General features: G+C 41.4%; 1 protein-coding gene across 1 annotated transcript in view; it reads left to right on the forward strand.

Moving 5' to 3' along the window:
• Positions 1–6,457, forward strand: part of angpt2b (angiopoietin 2b) — a 74,198-nt gene extending 67,741 nt beyond the window's left edge. Inside the window, exons 8-9 of the mRNA XM_061982447.2 lie at positions 4,033–4,163; positions 6,020–6,457. Of these exons, the coding sequence (XP_061838431.2) occupies positions 4,033–4,163; positions 6,020–6,180 (292 nt within the window). The 3' untranslated portion in view covers positions 6,181–6,457. The remainder of the gene's footprint in view (positions 1–4,032; positions 4,164–6,019) is intronic.
• The last annotated feature ends 11,865 nt before the right edge of the window (positions 6,458–18,322 follow it).

Below are 18,322 nucleotides of genomic sequence, written 5' to 3' on the forward strand. Positions count from 1 at the left end.
GCCATTTCTAATATAAAGTAGTGTAACATTTTTACTTATATGTGCCATGAAAGCGGTAAAACATACCGGTGTAGTGACTTCACATTATTCACCCAAGGAACATTAGTTATTAGAAAACTTCCAGTCGGACGGTTTTTCACGGGACACATTTTCAGGGGCTGAGGAGATGCTGCTCCGTTATTGATTGAAGTAAAGTCGGAATGTCATTAAAACAGTTAGCTCCATCTTTTGACACTTCTCCCACTCCCGTCCTTGCACGCTACACCGCTACAACAAAGATGACGGGGAGAAGACGCTGTCGAAGGTGAGCCACGTAAATAAGACCGCCCACAAAAGCGACTGTCAGAAAGCGGCTTGAAGATGATCTGTAAAACATCATCTATGCAACATTTTGACCAAAGAACCACCATCACATGTTATGTAGACCACAAGGAAATCTTTTACATTTAGAAATTATAATAATATGACTCCTTTAATGCGCCCTATAATCTGGTGCGCCTTTTGTATGAAAATAGATCCACTCATCAGCAGTGCGCCTTATAATCCGGTACGCCCTATGGTCCGGAAAATATGGTATATATATATATATATATATATATATATATATATATATATATATATATATATATATATATATATTGGATGTTCCAAATAAGTGTTTGATGAGCATTCCTCAACTTTATCAGTATTTATTGCCACCTTTCTCAACTTCTTTGTCACGTGTTGCTGGCATCAAATTCTAAAGTTAATGATTATTTGCAAAAATAAAAATGTTTATCAGTTTGAACATCAAATATGTTGTCTTTGTAGCATATTCAACTGAATATGGGTTGGAAAGGATTTGCAAATCATTGTATTCCGTTTATATTTACATCTAACACAATTTCCCAACTCATATGGAAACGGGGTTTGTAGCTATGAGCACATGGACACATTTATTTCGGATTAAAAGCCTAAAAACGCTTCATGTAAACACGCCATTCGGAACATTCTGACCCAATCACATACGTTCGGATCAAAATTTCATTCAGGTCAAGATGGGTGGTTTATGCCGAAAGTCATTCGGATTGTCGCGCATGAAAACACATCTTCCGAAATGAGGGTTGGAATTATCCCTACTGTGCATGTCTTTGATGTCAGCTATACTTTGGTGGTATATTCTCGGAATGAAGCGATTGTCTTGCTGCTGTCTCCCACATTCCACATGTACAGACGTAACGTTATGTACTGTGGAGTTTGTTGCTTTAAAGTAAGACTAGCAAAAACAAAAATATGTTATTGAGTGTCATGTGCCGATGTAACAATAAAAGCAGGGATCCAGTTGTTGTCTTAACGAGCTGTTTTATCCAGCGACTTCAAGCGCTAACTGCTAGCCTCAAACACATACACAGAATGGCGTATCATGAAGACGCGCCACAACCCGTACATAATCACAACATAAAAAGCACAGAACACTATGTTTCAAAAAGAGAGGTAAAACAAAAGTAGTGAACAGAAGGGGAAAAAATTATAAATACAGTGATAACGTCAGACAAGCAGAAATTAAGTTAAAGTTAAAGTACCAATGATTGTCACACGTGGTGAAATTATTCTCTGCATTTGACCCATCCCCTTGTTCCACCCCCTGGGAGGTGAAGGGAGCAGTGAGCAGCAGCGGTGGCCGCGCCCGGGAATAATTTTTTGGTGATTTAACCCCAATTCCAACCCTTGATGCTGAGTGCCAAGCAGGGAGGTAATGGCTCCCATTTTTATAGTCTTTGGTATGACTCGGCCGGGGTTTGAACTCACAACCTACTGATCTCAGGGCGGACACTCTAACCACTAGGCCACTGAGTAGTAATGCCATGTTTGATAACAGTGGAAGTCTACTGCTTAGTCAGCACCTGCAGTGAGCGAACTCGTCCAAAAGATGGCGCCACAGCACAAACAATAACACACCTTTCCGTTTATGTTAGGTTCTGCGCATGTCAAAGTATTCCGTTTTTAGATGTGATGCATGAAAATGAAGTCCGAGTCCATGGTTCTCGCCCGGAAAAGGGTGGAGTGCCATCTCCGGGTTGGGGAGGAGACCCTGCCCCAAGTGGAGGAGTTCAAGTACCTCGGAGTCTTGTTCACGAGTGACGGAAGAGTGGATGGTGAGATCGACAGGTGGATCGGTGCGGCGTCTTCAGTAATGCGGACGCTGTATCGATCCGTTGTGGTGAAGAAGGAGCTGAGCCGGAAGGCAAAGCTCTCAATTTACCGGTCGATCTACGTTCCCATCCTCACCTATGGTCACGAGCTTTGGGTTATGACCGAAAGGACAAGATCACGGGTACAAGCAGCCCAAATGACTTTTCTCCCTTAGAGATAGGGTGAGAAGCTCTGTCATCCGGGAGGAGATCAAAGTAAATCCGTTGCTCCTCCACATGGAGAGGAGCCAGATGAGGTGGTTCGGGCATCTGGTCAGGATGCCACCCGACTCCGAGGTACTTGAACTCCTCCACTTGGGGCAGGGTCTCCTCCCCAACCCGGAGATGGCACTCCACCCTTTTCCGGGCGAGAACCATGGACTCGGACTTCATTTTCATGCATCACACCTAAAACGGAATACTTTGACATGCGCAGAACCTAACATAAACGGAAAGGTGTGTTATTGTTTGTGCTGTGGCGCCATCTTTTGGACAAGTTCGCTCACTGCAGGTGCTGACTAAGCAGTAGACTTCCACTGTTATCAAACATGGCATTACTACTCAGTGGCCTAGTGGTTAGAGTGTCCGCCCTGAGATGGGTAGGTCGTGAGTTCAAACCCCGGCCGAGTCATACCAAAGACTATAAAAAAATGGGAGCCATTACCTCCCTGCTTGGCACTCAGCATCAAGGGTTGGAATTGGGGTTAAATCACCAAAAATGATTCCCGGGCGTGGCCACCGCTGTTGCTCACTGCTCCCCTCACCTCCCAGGTGGTGGAACAAGGGGATGGGTCAAATGCAGAGAATAATTTCACCACACCTAGTGTGTATGTGACAATCATTGGTACTTTAACTTTAACTTAATTTCTGCTTGTCCGATGTTATCACTGTATTTATCATTTTTTCCCTTCTGTTCACTACTTTTGTTTTACCTCTCTTTTTGAAACATAGTGTTCTGTGCTTTTTATGTTGTGATTATGTACGGGTTGCGGCGTGTCTTCATGATACGCCATTCTGTGTATGTGTTTGAGGCTAGCAGTTAGCGCTTGAAGTCGCTGGATAAAACAGCTCGTTAAGACGACAACTGGATGTTAGGGCACGTCCGACCGGTAGGAGGCCACGGGGAAGACCCAGGACACGTTGGGAAGACTATGTCTCCCGGCTGGCCTGGGAACGCCTCGGGATCCCCCGGGAGGAGCTGGACGAAGTGGCTCGGGAGAGGGAAGTCTGGGCTTCCCTACTTAGGCTGCTTCCCCCGCGACCCAACCTCGGATAAGCGAAATGCACGTCGTAATCAGATAATTGTTTTATGGTCCATGTACATGGTAACATTCTAATCAAAATGTCCATCAAAAACAAGTGTGACACGCCTCGCGTAAGTAAAATACATCCCTCGTGTTGACCAGATAAACTATGAGGAGAAAACATGTCATACTTTCTCAAAGCCACAAGTCTTTCTTGTCGCAGACGTGTCACATGACCTGCAAATGTACAAACGGAAGAGGAGGACTCGTCACTTAGCCATCACAGACGCTTTTCCCTGCGCTGCAGTGGAGGTCACATAACTCTCAGGGCTAATGAGAAGGAATGGCAGGGTGTTGGGCAGCAACGACCTCGGCCGTCTGCACTCGTCAGAGCGCCGCTGACCCGCACTTAACCACACTGACGTGGACACACGTACGGAAATGAGCGACTCGGAAATAGAAGGTTCCAGGAGGAGAAATAACGAGAAGCTGCTTGCTTTTGAAACTGACGACAATCTGCATTTTGAACCAGTCAATTATGTTTGTTGACATTTCGAGTGCTCTGCGACTTTAATGGACGTGGAAATAATGACCTCCTGTTTTGTCACCGACCCCAGTCTTCACGTGGAGGGCTTCAGCGGCACAGCCGGGCGGACCAACAGCATGACTCACAGCGGCACCCAGTTCAGCACCAGGGACAGAGACAACGACCGCTGCACCTGCAAGTGTGCACAGCTCGCCTCCGGAGGTACACGCCACTTCCTCTCCCGCTGTCTTTGAAATATTCATGTCTCCTTGCTTGCTTACTACCTTCCAGAACCACCAAGTACATGCTCAGCGCCCACTTCTTTAGGTACACCTACAGCAGGGGTGTCAGACTCATTCGAGCTCGGGGGCCGCGTGGAGGAAAATCTGCGCACGTGACTAGAGATGTCCGATAATATTGGCCGATAAATGCTTTAAAATGTAATATCGGAGAAGTACAGAGCAGTTGCGTCTCCCAGTCATACTTGCCAACCCTCCCCATTTTCCCGGGAGACTCCCGAATTTCAGTGCCCCTCCCGAAAATCTCCCGGGGCAACCATTCTCCCGAATTTCTCCCGATTTCCACCCAGACAACAATATCGGGGGCACTGCCTTTGCGTGCCGGCCCAATCACATAATATCTACGGCTTTTCACACACACAAGTGAATGCAAGGCATACTTGGTCAACAGCCATACAGGTCACACTGAGGGTGGCCGTATAAACAACTTTAACACAGTTACAAATATGCGCCACACCGTGAACCCACACCAAACAAGAATGACAAACACAAGTCGGGAGAACATCCGCACCGTAACACAACATAAACACAACAGAACAAATACCCAGAACCCCTTGCAGCACTAACTCTTCCGGGACACTACAATATACACCCCCCGCTACCCCCCCCTCCAACTAAACCCCGCCAACATCAACATCCTCATGCTCTCTCAGGGAGAGCATGTCCCAAATTCCAAGCTGCTGTTTTGAGGCATGTTAAAAAAAAATAATGCACTTTGTGACTTCAATAATAAATATGGCAGTGCCATGTTGGCATTTTTTTTTCCCATAACTTGAGTTGATTTATTTTGGAATGTTTAATGCATCCAGCGGGGCATCACAACAAAATTAGGCATAATAATGTGTTCATTCCACGACTGTATATATCGGTATCGGTTGATATCGGAATCGGTAATTAAGAGTTGGACAATATCGGGATATCGCCAAAAAAGCCATTATCGGACATCTCTACACGTGACTATTAAAATCATGGCATTAAAACAAAAAAAAAATTAAGAAAACTTCAGATGGTTTTCATTGTCTTACTTTACCCAAAAATAGAACAAACACATTCTGAAAATAGTACAATAAAAATATAGAAAAAAATGTGTCCACTGCAAGTGCCCACATTGGGGAATGACTAAACGCTAAAGTCATCTAAAAAAAATAATAAAAATTATATTTTTAAATAGATGTAAAAATGAAATATAAATAATAAATAAATAAAAATATAAAATAGGGAGGACAGTAGTTGTAATAATAGCAATAAATAGAATGCAAAGTTCCAGAATTATAACAAATAATCTTATTAAAGTTTTAAAAAATTAGCCAAAAGCCTGATTTTAAAAAAATTAATAAACATCACATTTAATTTTGTAAACAAAAATCTGCTTAGGGCCCCAAATTAACCACCAGCAGCCCTGAAACAAATTTAACATTAATGTCATGAATGCCAATTAATTATTCAATGTACAGTATACATACAACTTATTAGATTAAACATTTGCAATCTTCAATGAATTACTTGAGAATATTAACAATTATTTGAGTTCAATTGAAGTATTTTTAATTAACTTTTTAAGCATTATTTTTTGCATTTTTGGGGGGGAAATGGCCTAGTTTGTTTTTTTAATTAATTAGATTTTGCTTTATTGCAATATAATTAAGTATTATTAATATTTTTTTTAAAAACTACTGTAGTACTAACACTGAGCAGATTTTTTTTTTTACCACATTGTTGCATCATGACAAAAGCAGCTATTGTGTTCTGACTTTGACCGTAAATGTCTTTTCTCCCCAGGTTGGTGGTTCGAAGCCTGTGGACCGTCCAACCTGAACGGTGTGTATTACCCCGGCTCGTCCAACGTGGTGCGCTACAACGGCATCAAGTGGTACTACTGGAAAGGTCCCAATTTGATGGCTACCATGACAACCATGATGGTGCGGCCAGCAAACGTATGATCGGCTGCCTTTTTAATGGAGACCCTTGTCACCGAATAAAGGTAATGGACAATCCCACGATACTGCAACTGCACAGATACTCAATGTTAGGACGGCAGGAGACGCTCCAAATAACTTTCCAACAGAGATTAATGTACATAAATACCCAAATAATAGCTGTGCTTAATATGAAAATGTCTACATTTAAACGGAAATAATCAATTTTGGGGGGAATTTTCTATTGTAACACTATGATCATTATCATGCCGGTAAATAATAAAGAGTTGTGCTCTACAGACTCAAACATGTTATTTCTTTCCCGTCCTGGCTCTTGTAAAATTCTAATTTCCGAGTGATTTAGCTGGTAAAAGAACGCCAAGTGTGATTTATTCTGGAGGATGAAACGCTGTATAACACCCTGGGACGGTTTAAAAGAAAACAGCGTGTGTGTTTTGGCCGGCGAGGGCAGCTGATGGGATGAATTACCCGGCAGCATCCGTCCCTGCAGTACCTATTAGTTGGTAAAAGCTTCCCACCTGTGCACAGTGAGCGCGGCGACACAGGAAGACGAGGACCGCTAATTGCCTCCCTTCATCTCGGACGGACACAACACGTCTGACTGACATCTGGCCACCGGCTTAATGGACCGGAGAACTGACATGTTTATCGCAGTCAGTCGGCGACATTGTCCACAGGAAAACAGTTCTTGATTATAGGGATGGGTACCGAATATACTGCTTTGTTGGCGCCGGTCCTGGCGGGCACTGAATCACGGTGCCCGCCGGTGTGTGTGTGACGTCACACCTGGCGGGAATTGTTCATTCCAACAAACAGATTTACTAAAAAAAAATGCTTCAATGCAAATTAAGGCTCCACTTTTTCAAAAATGTACTATATTGATGCTAATATACATTGAATATTGCAATTGACATGCTACTGATTAGCATTAGCGATGGCGATATTAACACCTTCAAATTTGTTAGTGAAAAATCAGAAATAAGATGCGCGTTAAAATCAAACAGCTGGTGCGTAAAAAAAGTACAGTATTAACACTTTGTAGGGCGCGACAGACTGAAAAGACTGAAACGACCAACTCACTATAAACTAGGGCCGGACAATTATGGCAGAAATAATTATTTTGATTGATATCGTAATGACGATTAATTACACGAATAATTTAAAAACATTAGTATTTATTGTACAACTAAAACTCAACTTTAGAAATAGTTTTAAAAAAATGGCTGTAAATTAGTAACGCATAAACCACAACAAGTAAAATATTAATAATAATAGTAACAATACATTTAAATAATAGCAATATAAAAATAAATAATAGTTTGTAGTTCGGTGTTTTACCTTTTACTATTTTTTTTTTTTTTACTACCATCCAGTGTGTGCTTTTTGTGTCAAATAAAATGTTTCTTAATTAAATGCAAAAATCCTGACATTTATTGGTGCAATACATCTTTGGACAAATTTGACCATTTTATTTTCCGGAACATAGGGCACTCCGGATTATAAAGCACACTGCCGATGAATGGTCTATTTTCGATATTTGTTCATATATAAGGCGCACCGGATTATAAGGCGCATCAAAGGAGTCATCCATCTATTCATAGTTAATATTGTAAGACTTCCTTGTGGTCTACATAACATGTAATGGTGGTTCTTTGGTCAAAATGTTGCATAGATGATGTTTTACACATCATCTTCAGGTCGCTTTCTGACAGTGTCGTTTTGTGGGCGTTTTGTGTCCCCCGTCATCTTTGTTGTAGCGGTGTAGCGTGCAAGGACGGGAGTGGAAGAAGTGTCAAAAGATGGAGCTAACTGTTTTAATGACATTCAGACTTTACTTCAATCAATAACAAAGCAGCATCTCCTCATCCGGAAACAACAACAAGGCCGGAAATGTGTCCCTTAAAAAAACGTCCGACCAGAACTCTCTAATAACTAAAGTTCTTTGGGTGAATAATGTAAACTCACTACACCGGTATGTTTTAATGCTTTCATGGCGAGTTTACTGACAGATATAAGTAAGAACTTTACACTACTTTATATTAGAAATGGCAGCGAAGATAGAGAAAAAGAAGAAGCTTATCGACTACGGTGTCGGCACGGACTACAAAGGCGGACGCGGGCAATTTTTCAGGACTTATGCAGATCCCAAATACAGATCAGCAGGTACCAGAAGGTAAGAAAAGTTGCTTTTGCATAATATTGCTAGACAAAACGGCAGATAATATGTCTTACCTTATACACACACCATAATAATACTATTATGTTGAAGCACAGTACAATCCATCAAGCGGTGCGGCTATTTTGATAGATTTTTGAGCGCCGTGAGTAATGTTCTATATTTTTAATGGAAAATATCAAATGTTGGTGTTGTTTACCTGAGTCATATTGCCATCATGTTGCAGTCTACACGTATCTCTTATGTGTGACTGCTATCTACTGGTCACACTTATCATTACAACATGTACCAAATAAAATAGCTTCAAGGTAAGCACAACTAAAATGATTCCTTACATTAGGCACACCGGGTTATAAGGCGCACTGTCGAGTTTTGAGAAAATTAAAGGATTTTAAGTGTGCCTTATAGTTTGAAAACTACGGTAACCTTGTGTATGTATTAAAAAAAAACAGTTAAAATAGCAGCAAAGAAAACAAACAACAAAACACAAAATCTAACTTCCTCTCAAAGAAAAGCATTGTATTATGTTTAAAAGGCTGCACACTGGTATATTGATTATTGATTAACTCTTGGCAGTTTTAGCACTCTAATAGAGTCAATGTGTAGAATTATATATTTTATTAGTTCTCAAAATGTTGGCTATTAACTAAGGCTGCAGCTAACGATTATTTTTCTATCGATTAATCTATAGATTATTTTTTTCGATTAATCGGTTAATCTATAGATTATTTTTTCGATTAATCTATAGATAATTTTTCCTTTTACCGATTATTTTTTTTATTTAAAATGAAGATGAAAAAATAAATGTAGGCCAGTTTTTTCAAAAGGCATGGCTTTTATTTGCAAAAAAAAAAGTATGGCCACTCAGTCAACATTGACAACAACATGACAAAATATTCTGTAACGATGTAAACATTTAACAAAATTAAAAGTAGCTTATTTGCTTTTAATGTGCAAATATAAAAGTAAACATCCAGTGCAAATCTTAATATTCTGCAATAGTATAAGCATTTCAAAAGTAAAAGTATTGCTTATTTTGCTTTAAAATGTGCAAAAATAAAGATAAACATCCAATTCAAAAAAGTGCAAAACGGAAATATTCTGTAACAACAGTGTAAACATTTCAACAAAAGTAAAAGTATTGCTTATTTGCTAAAATGTGCAAAAATAAAGATAAACATCCAATACAAAAAAGTGCAAAACGAAATATTCTGTAACAACAGTGTAAACATTTCAACAAAAGTAAACTTTTGCTTATTTTGCTTAATAACACAACGATGATAGTATGATTAAAGTGAAAGTTAATTGTTCGTTTGTACATAGTATACGTAATTGTTAGTGTTGTAAAAGGTATTTGCACAACTAATTAACGTTAGCGTTAAAGAGGAGCGCGTCTTTGTAAACACTGAACAGGCACGCCAAACGCTCCTCTCAGAGCGAAACGGTGTTTTAGTTTATGAATTTACAACGCAGATACAAATGACACATTCATGTTTTTGTGTAATGATGACAACGTATACTCACGCGGACGATTGACTAGTTGATGGTGATGGCAAGAACGCTGCCGTTGTGCTGCTATGATAGGCCATTTCCGCTCGACACAGTGAGCATACAACAACATTATTAGCAGAGGTGGGTAGAGTAGCCAGAAATTGTACTCAAGTAAGAGTACTGTTACTTTAGAGATTTATTACTCAAGTAAAAGTAAGGAGTAGTCACCCAAATATTTACTTGAGTAAAAGTAAAAAGTATGTTGTGAAAAAACTACTCAAGTACTGAGTAACATACACACACATATCATATATAGGGACGGCGTGGCGCAGTGGAAGAATGGCCGTGCGCGACCCGAGTGTCCCTGGTTCAATCCCCACCTAGTACCAACCTCGTCATGTCCGTTGTGTCCTGAGCAAGACACTTCACCCTTGCTCCTGATGGGTGCTGGTTAGCGCCTTGCATGGCAGCTCCCTCCATCAGTGTGTGAATGTGTGTGTGAATGGGTAAATGTGGAAGTAGTGTCAAAGCGCTTTGAGTACCTTGAAGGTAGAAAAGCGCTATACAAGTACAACCCATTTATCATTTATTTATATATATATATATATATATATATATATATATATATATATATATATATATATACATACATGATTGAAGCCAACAAGCAAACCGTCAACTTCCTTGACGTCACTTTCAACCTGAGAAATAACAGCTACCAACCATTCACGAAACCCAACACAACACTCCAATACATGCACCATGACAGCAACCACCCACCCACCACCACGAAAAGAATACCTACCGGAATCAATAAAAGGCTATCGATGCTGTCATCTAGCAAAGCTGAATTTGACCAAGCAACCCCCCCGTACCAAAAAGCCCTTGATGAAAGCGGATACAATTTCACCCTCACCTATGAACCCACGCCAGGAAACCAGCCAAAAAAGAACAGAAAACGGAACGACATCATCTGGTACAACCCCCCATACAGCGAAAACGTCTCAACGAACATTGGACACAAATTCCTCAATCTGATTGACAAACACTTTCCCAAAGACAACATCCTAAGAAAAGTATTCAACAAGAACAACATTAAATTGAGCTACAGCTGCATGAACAATATACGACAAATCATCTCAAACCACAACAAAACAATTGCAAATGAGCCGTCGGCCCTCAGACAGAGCGACTCCAAAACCAACAAAGGATGTAATTGTCGAAAGAAACCTGATTGCCCCCTCAACGGGGGGTGCTTACAAACATCAGTTGTCTACCAATCTAAGGTAATACGCAAGGACATTAACACATCCGACACATATGTAGGATTAACCGAGGGAGAATTCAAAACCAGATGGAACAATCACAAGGCTTCTTTCAGGAACAAAAACCTGCGAAATACCACAGAACTCAGCAAACACATTTGGGACCTCAAAGACAATAATGTTGAATATTCAATAACATGGCAAATTCTTGCATCCAGCACACCTTACAATAGTGGTAATAAAAGATGCAAACTATGCTTGAAAGAGAAACTGTTTATTATTTACCGTCCAGACCTGTCATCCCTCAACAAGCGCAGCGAAATTGTAACAGCATGCCGCCATAGACGGAAACACCTCCTAGGTAACACATGAGCCAATCACCACGCCCCTAGGCCACCCTGTACCCACCCACTCTGTGCCCTATACAAACCATGGTATGCGAATGCTCCCATTAAAATCTCCTGACGATTGAGGGCACCCCCCCTCATGAAACAGGCCTGTAGAGATGAAATAGTCTTGTGATTTTTTCCCACACATACATATATATATATATATATATATATATATATATATATATATATATATGTATATATATATATACACACACACACACACACACACACACACACACACACACACACACACACACACACACACACACACACACACATATATATATATATATATATATATATATATATATATATATATATATACATACATACATACATTGATATATACAGTATATAATTTATATTTATTTATTTTGCCGTTTTTGTTTACATGTTAAAGGTGTTTTAATAATTATACATGCATGTTTAACATATAGATTCCTTTCTTTCATGAAGACAAGAATATAAGTTGGTGTATTACCTGATTCTGATGACTTGCATTGATTGTAATCAGACAGCAGTGCTGGTAACGTCCACGTTTTCAAATGGAGGAGAAAAAAAGTTCCTCCTTTCTGTCTAATACCACATGAAAGTGGTTGTTATTTGGCATCTTATTTGTCCACCTTCCATATTCGTTTTTATACCCTTTACAAGAAATACATTGGCGGCAAACTTCGTAGCTTGCTAGCTTGTTTGCGCTGGCTTTCGGAGACTCTTATTTTGAAAGCGCAGGCGCGATGGAGCGGGACTTTTATTGTGAAGACAGGAACTGTGCAGTCAGTCTTTACGGTTGAAATAAAAAAAGGGTCTTTTTTCCTTCACACTTTTGATATATTGATTGGAACTTTTATTAGTAGATTGCACAGTACAGTACATATTCCGTACAATTGACCACTAAATGGTAACACCCGAAGTTAGCTCGGAGCCAGTCAGGTCATGTGACCCCTGGCTCTGTTTGATTGGTCCAACGTCACCAGTGACTGCATCTGATTGGTGGAACAAAGTGAAACGTCACCAGTAAGGCAGGCACTTTGAAGGTCTGTCTGACAGACCAAAACAAACAAAGCGTGCATTAACAGATCGATAAAAATTAGTAGCGAGTAGCGAGCTGAATGTAGATAAAAGTAGCGGAGTAAAAGTAGCGTTTCTTCTTAGGCCGTTTATTGAAATACTCCCACACTTTTGACGACTTTTGGCGTGCTTTTTTCCCCTCGCTCGCACCGCTCGCATCGTCTGCTTTGCGCTCCGCCATGACGGTAGTGTGACGTAAATATGCGACGCGTCGACGAACAAAAACGTCCTCGACGTATTTACGTAACCGATGACGTCGACTACGTCGACGCGTCGTTTCAGCCCTACTATTAACAGATGTAATCTTTTGATACGCATCCTTCCTCCAGATGTCCGACATCATGTCTGCGCTTTAAATGCTGGCGTGTCACAGATGTTCTGCCATAAAAAAACAAAGTCCGCTTTGCAAAATGAGCAAGGTGTTCGTGTTCAGAGAACTGATACCAAGTAGTTACAGGATCAGACATATATAAAGTCCTCATGTGTCCAGGGACATATTTCCTGAGTTTATAAACATAATAATAATAAAAAACTAAAAGATTTTGTGACGATAAAAAATATCGATGTAATCATGGTAGTATTGACTAGATACGTATGGAAGTAGAATTGTCTCACATCAACTTATATATATATATCAATGATATTAACACATGCATACATTAATAAATATACAAATACAAATGTGATATACAAATCAAGAATTTGTATAAATAAACGTGTATTTGTAAATATATTTTTGAGATTTGAATATAAATATGCTTGATTTTGTATTTGTATTGAATTTGCATATGTGGATCGCTTTTTTGCTTTTGTGTCGATGAGACATTCCTCCCACAAACCAGATGCGCAAATAAATGTGACCTACACACTCCCCTGAACAACCAGCAGAGGGCACTGCAGCCAGAGCGGTCTGGGTCACAGACATGGTCAGACACTGGCGAGCCAATCAGAGGCACACTAGGGAGGGTCATATTACGTCATGACTTTTGGGATAATTTGACACACTGATAAGAGATTGGTATCTACATCGGGACAAGGTTATTAAACGGCATTGATACAATAAAATAAGCAGCTAGCACGGTCTTTCAGATTAACTGGATTAATTAGCATTAGCTAATACACCGCTAACGTTAGCTAGCTCAGTCCCGTTGTGCGTTCTCTCTGTAAAGACGTGAATTGTTTTTGTGCAGAGAACTACGGGCATTTTGCATATAATGCATATAATGCTCTGTGACCCAGACTGCTCTGGCTGCAGTGCCCTCTGCTGGTTGTTCAGGGGAGCGTGTTGGTCACATTTATTTGTGCATCTGGTTTGTGGTAGAAATGTCTATTCAACACAAAAGCAAGAGCGATCCACATATGCATATTCAATACAAATATAAATACAAAATCAAGCATATTTATATTCACATTTTAAAAATATATTTACAAACACACGTTTATTTATATAAATTCTTGTTTTATTTGTATGTCACATTTTTATATGTATACATTTTATTTGTATATATTTTCAAATCTCAAAAATAAATGCACAAATAAGTGTTTATTTATACAAATGATGTATTTATTTGTATATCACATATGTATTGCTATATTTATTAATATATGCATATGTATTAATATCATATTGATATATATAAGTTGATGTGAGACAATTCTACTTCCATACATTATCGCTATTGTACTTGGTATCATTCTTTTGGCTCATAGGACTCCTGAGGCAGCGGACAGGTACCGACAGGCCAAGCGATGTGCGGCTTCAGCGGTTGCGGAGGCAAAAACTCGGACATGGGAGGAGTTCGGGGAAGCCATGGAAAACGACTTCCGGATGGCTTCGAAGCTATTCTGGACCACCATCCGCCGCCTCAGGAAGGGGAAGCAGTGCACTTTCAACACCGTGTATGGCGAGGATGGTGTTCTGCTGACCTCGACTGCGGATGTTGTGGATCGGTGGAGGGAATACTTCCAAGACTTCCTCAATCCCACCAACACGTCTTCCTATGAGGAAGCAGTGCCTGGGGAGTCTGTGGTGGGCTCTTCTATTTCTGGGGCTGAGGTTGCTGAGGTAGTTAAAAAGCTCCTCGGTGGCAAGGCCCCGGGGGTGGATGAGATCCGCCCGGAGTTCCTTAAGGCTCTGGATGCTGTGGGGCTGTCTTGGTTGACAAGACTCTGCAGCATCGCGTGGACATCGGGGGCGGTACCTCTGGATTGGCAGACCGGGGTGGTGGTTCCTCTCTTTAAGAAGGGGAACCGGAGGGTGTGTTCTAACTATCGTGGGATCACACTCCTCAGCCTTCCCGGTAAGGTCTATTCAGTTGTACTTGAGAGGAGGCTACGCCGGATAGTCGAACCTCGGATTCAGGAGGAACAGTGTGGTTTTCGTCCTGGTTGTGGAACTGTGGACCAGCTCTATACTCTCGGCAGGGTCCTTGAGGGTGCATGGGAGTTTGCCCAATCAGTCTACATGTGCTTTGTGGACTTGGAGAAGGCATTCGACCGTGTCCCTCAGGAAGTCCTGTGGGGAGTGCTCAGAGAGTATGGGGTATCGGACTGTCTGATTTTGGCGGTTTGCTCCCTGTATGATCAGTGTCAGAGCTTGGTCCGCATTGCCGGCAGTAAGTCGGACACGTTTCCAGTGAGGGTTGGACTCCGCCAAGGCTGCCCTTTGTCAAACTTTGTGGTGAAGAAGGAGCTGAGCCGGAAGGCAAAGCTCTCAATTTACCGGTCGATCTACGTTCCCATCCTCACCTATGGTCATGAGCTTTGGGTTATGACCGAAAGGACAAGATCACGGGTACAAGCGGCCAAAATGAGTTTCCTCTGCCGGGTGGCGGGGCTCTCCCTTAGAGATAGGGTGAGAAGCTCTGTAATCCGGGGGGAGCTCAAAGTAAAGCCGCTGCTCCTCCACATCGAGAGGAGCCAGATGAGGTGGTTCGGGCATCTGGTCAGGATGCCACCCGATCGCCTCCCTCGGGAGGTGTTTAGGGCACGTCCGACCGGTAGGAGGCCACGGGGAAGACCCAGGACACGTTGGGAAGACTATGTCTCCCGGCTGGCCTGGGAACGCCTCGGGATCCCCCGGGAGGAGCTGGACGAAGTGGCTGGGGAGAGGGAAGTCTGGGCTTCCCTGCTTAGGCTGCTGCCCCCGCGACCCGACCTCGGATAAGCGGAAGAAGATGGATGGATACTTGGTATCATTACAGTGGATGTAAGGTGTAGATCCACCTATGGCATTTGTTTACATTCAGGACCACTAGCTTTTGTTAGCGGTGATGCCGGTGAGCTATTGTATCCTCCTACGGTGTGTAGTGAAGCATGTTTAGCTATTCCTCGTCCTGCAGTGATAATGGTACTTGTAAGAAACCTACTTTATTTGTCGCCATGAAGGCGAGGATTAGTGATTTAGAAGTAGCTACTGTAAAGTTCAAATTTGAATGACAATAAAAATAAGTCTAATCTTTAGTTTTTAAGCCAAAATGCGTCCATTCTCCCTTTTCTGTCGACACACTGTCTGCTTGTAAGTACTCAGTGTGTGTGCGCTGCCGAACATGCTCTGCTGCTCGTAAAACCAGCAATGTCACGACGTGACGATGCACCATCTTGCCCGTTTTGGGGGAAAAAAAGGGGAACCAGTATTTTTTTAGAGGCGGTATGGTACCGTTTATGATTCATTAGCACAGCGGTGCTTTACTAGTACCGGTATACCGTAAAACCCTAGTTAATACTAATGAATAAAAATGGATTTGTTTTAAATGTATGTATACATGTTTTGAGACATTTCATAGCAAATGAGCCATAAGCACAGGTATCTTGGCAGTTTAAGGGAAACCCTTGGATGAACATAAAACTATGACATCACGAGGCAATAATACTGCGATGTTGTGCGCACATACTGCTTCCATGCTGTGGCCCGGTTGCTAAACAAGTTTATTAGAGGCTCCACAGAGCGGACAGGCGATAGATCACACTGGTGGGGGAAGCTAGGAATGAATCCATCAAAGCGACTTTAATAAAGTCGAGATTTGGCCGACTGGCTGGACAGATGAAATGGCCATGTTCAGGTCCAATGAAGAGGACCAGACTCTCCACGTGTCCCAATCCCTGTTTATTAGACGGGTTATTTGAAGGCTTGGTACCTTTTATTAACAGCGTTTAAAAGCCGGGACATGATCCACAATTTATATCTTCTAGGACAGTGTTTTTCAACCTTTTTTGAGGCGAGGCACAGTTTTTTTCATTGAAAAAATGCGGAGGCACACCACCAGCAGAAAACATTAAAAAACAAAACTCAGTTGACAGTAAAAAGTTGTTGGATATGACTTTAAAGCATAACCAAGCATGCATCACTATAGCTCTTGTCTCAAAGTAGGTGTACTGTCACCACCTGTCACATCACACCCTGACTTATTTGGACTTTTTTGCTGTTTTCCTGTGTGTAGTGTTTTAGTTCTTGTCTTGCGCTCCTATTTTGGTGGCTTTTTCTCTTTATTTGGTATTTTCCTGTAGCAGTTTCATGTCTTCCTTTGAGCGATATTCCCCGCATCTACTTTGTTTTAGCAATCAAGAATATTTCAGTTGTTTTTATCCTTCTTTGTGGGGACATTGTTGATTGTCATGTCATGTTCGGATGTACATTGTGGACGCCGTCTTTGCTCCACAGTAAGTCTTTGCTGTCGTCCAGCATTCTGTTTTTGTTTACTTTGTAGCCAGTTCAGTTTTAGTTTCGTTCTGCATAGCCTTCCCTAAGCTTCAATGCCTTTTCTTAGCGGCACTCACCTTTTGTTTATTTTTGGTTCAAGCATTAAATACCTTTTTACCTGCACACTGCCTTCCGCTGTTTCCGGCATCTACAAAGCAATTAGCTACCTGCTGCCACCTACTGATATGGAAGAATATAACGTGGTAAGTCTGCCAATCTCCAGAGAGTAAAGACACTCAACAACAACACATCATTTGCAGACTATAATTACTGGTTTGCAAAAAATATTTTTAACCCAAATAGGTGAAATTAGATAATCTCACGGCACAGTGGTTGAAAAACATTGTTCTACGACATTGCCACTCACAATTTGTCTTGAAGTTTTAGTCTTTTTGTATTGTTCCCAAAAAAGGGGGGCGACCCAATCCGATATTGATATTCTGTATCGCATCAGCAGGAAAACAGGATCGTATCGACTTGTGTCTAAAATGTCCGATACAAGCGGTCCTACTTGTGCAATACTGGACAGCCGGTTAACGTCTAAATGTCCTCCATGAAGCACAGATGGTTGCTCTTTTCTTCTATTTTAGTCAAGTCATTTGCACAGCAGCTACGCAACAGCTAAGCACACAATAGCTCTAGGCATCATGGTTGTATGGTATACCGGTACTAGTATAGTATTGCAGTACTATTGAATCAAAAATAGTACTATACTCTGTTTGAAAAGTACCGGTTTGCCTCGTCACGTCATGACATTGCTGGTTTTACGAGCAGAGGAGCATGTTCGGCAGCGCACACACACAGAGTACTTACAAGCAGACACAGAGTGGAGACAGAAAAGGGAGAATGGACGCATTTTGGCTTAAAAAGTAAAGATAAAGGTGAAGTTATAACACTGAAACACCCTCAGGAAGAGGTGCTTTAAGACATGGCTACTTCTAAATCACTAATCCTCGCCTCCATGGTGACAAATAAAGTACGTTTCTTACAAGTATCATTATCACTGCAGGACGAGGAATAGCTAAACATGCTTCACTACACACCGTAGGAG

The sequence above is a fragment of the Nerophis lumbriciformis genome, linkage group LG21 (genome assembly GCF_033978685.3).
Source record: "Nerophis lumbriciformis linkage group LG21, RoL_Nlum_v2.1, whole genome shotgun sequence".
NCBI classification, from domain to species: domain Eukaryota; kingdom Metazoa; phylum Chordata; class Actinopteri; order Syngnathiformes; family Syngnathidae; genus Nerophis; species Nerophis lumbriciformis.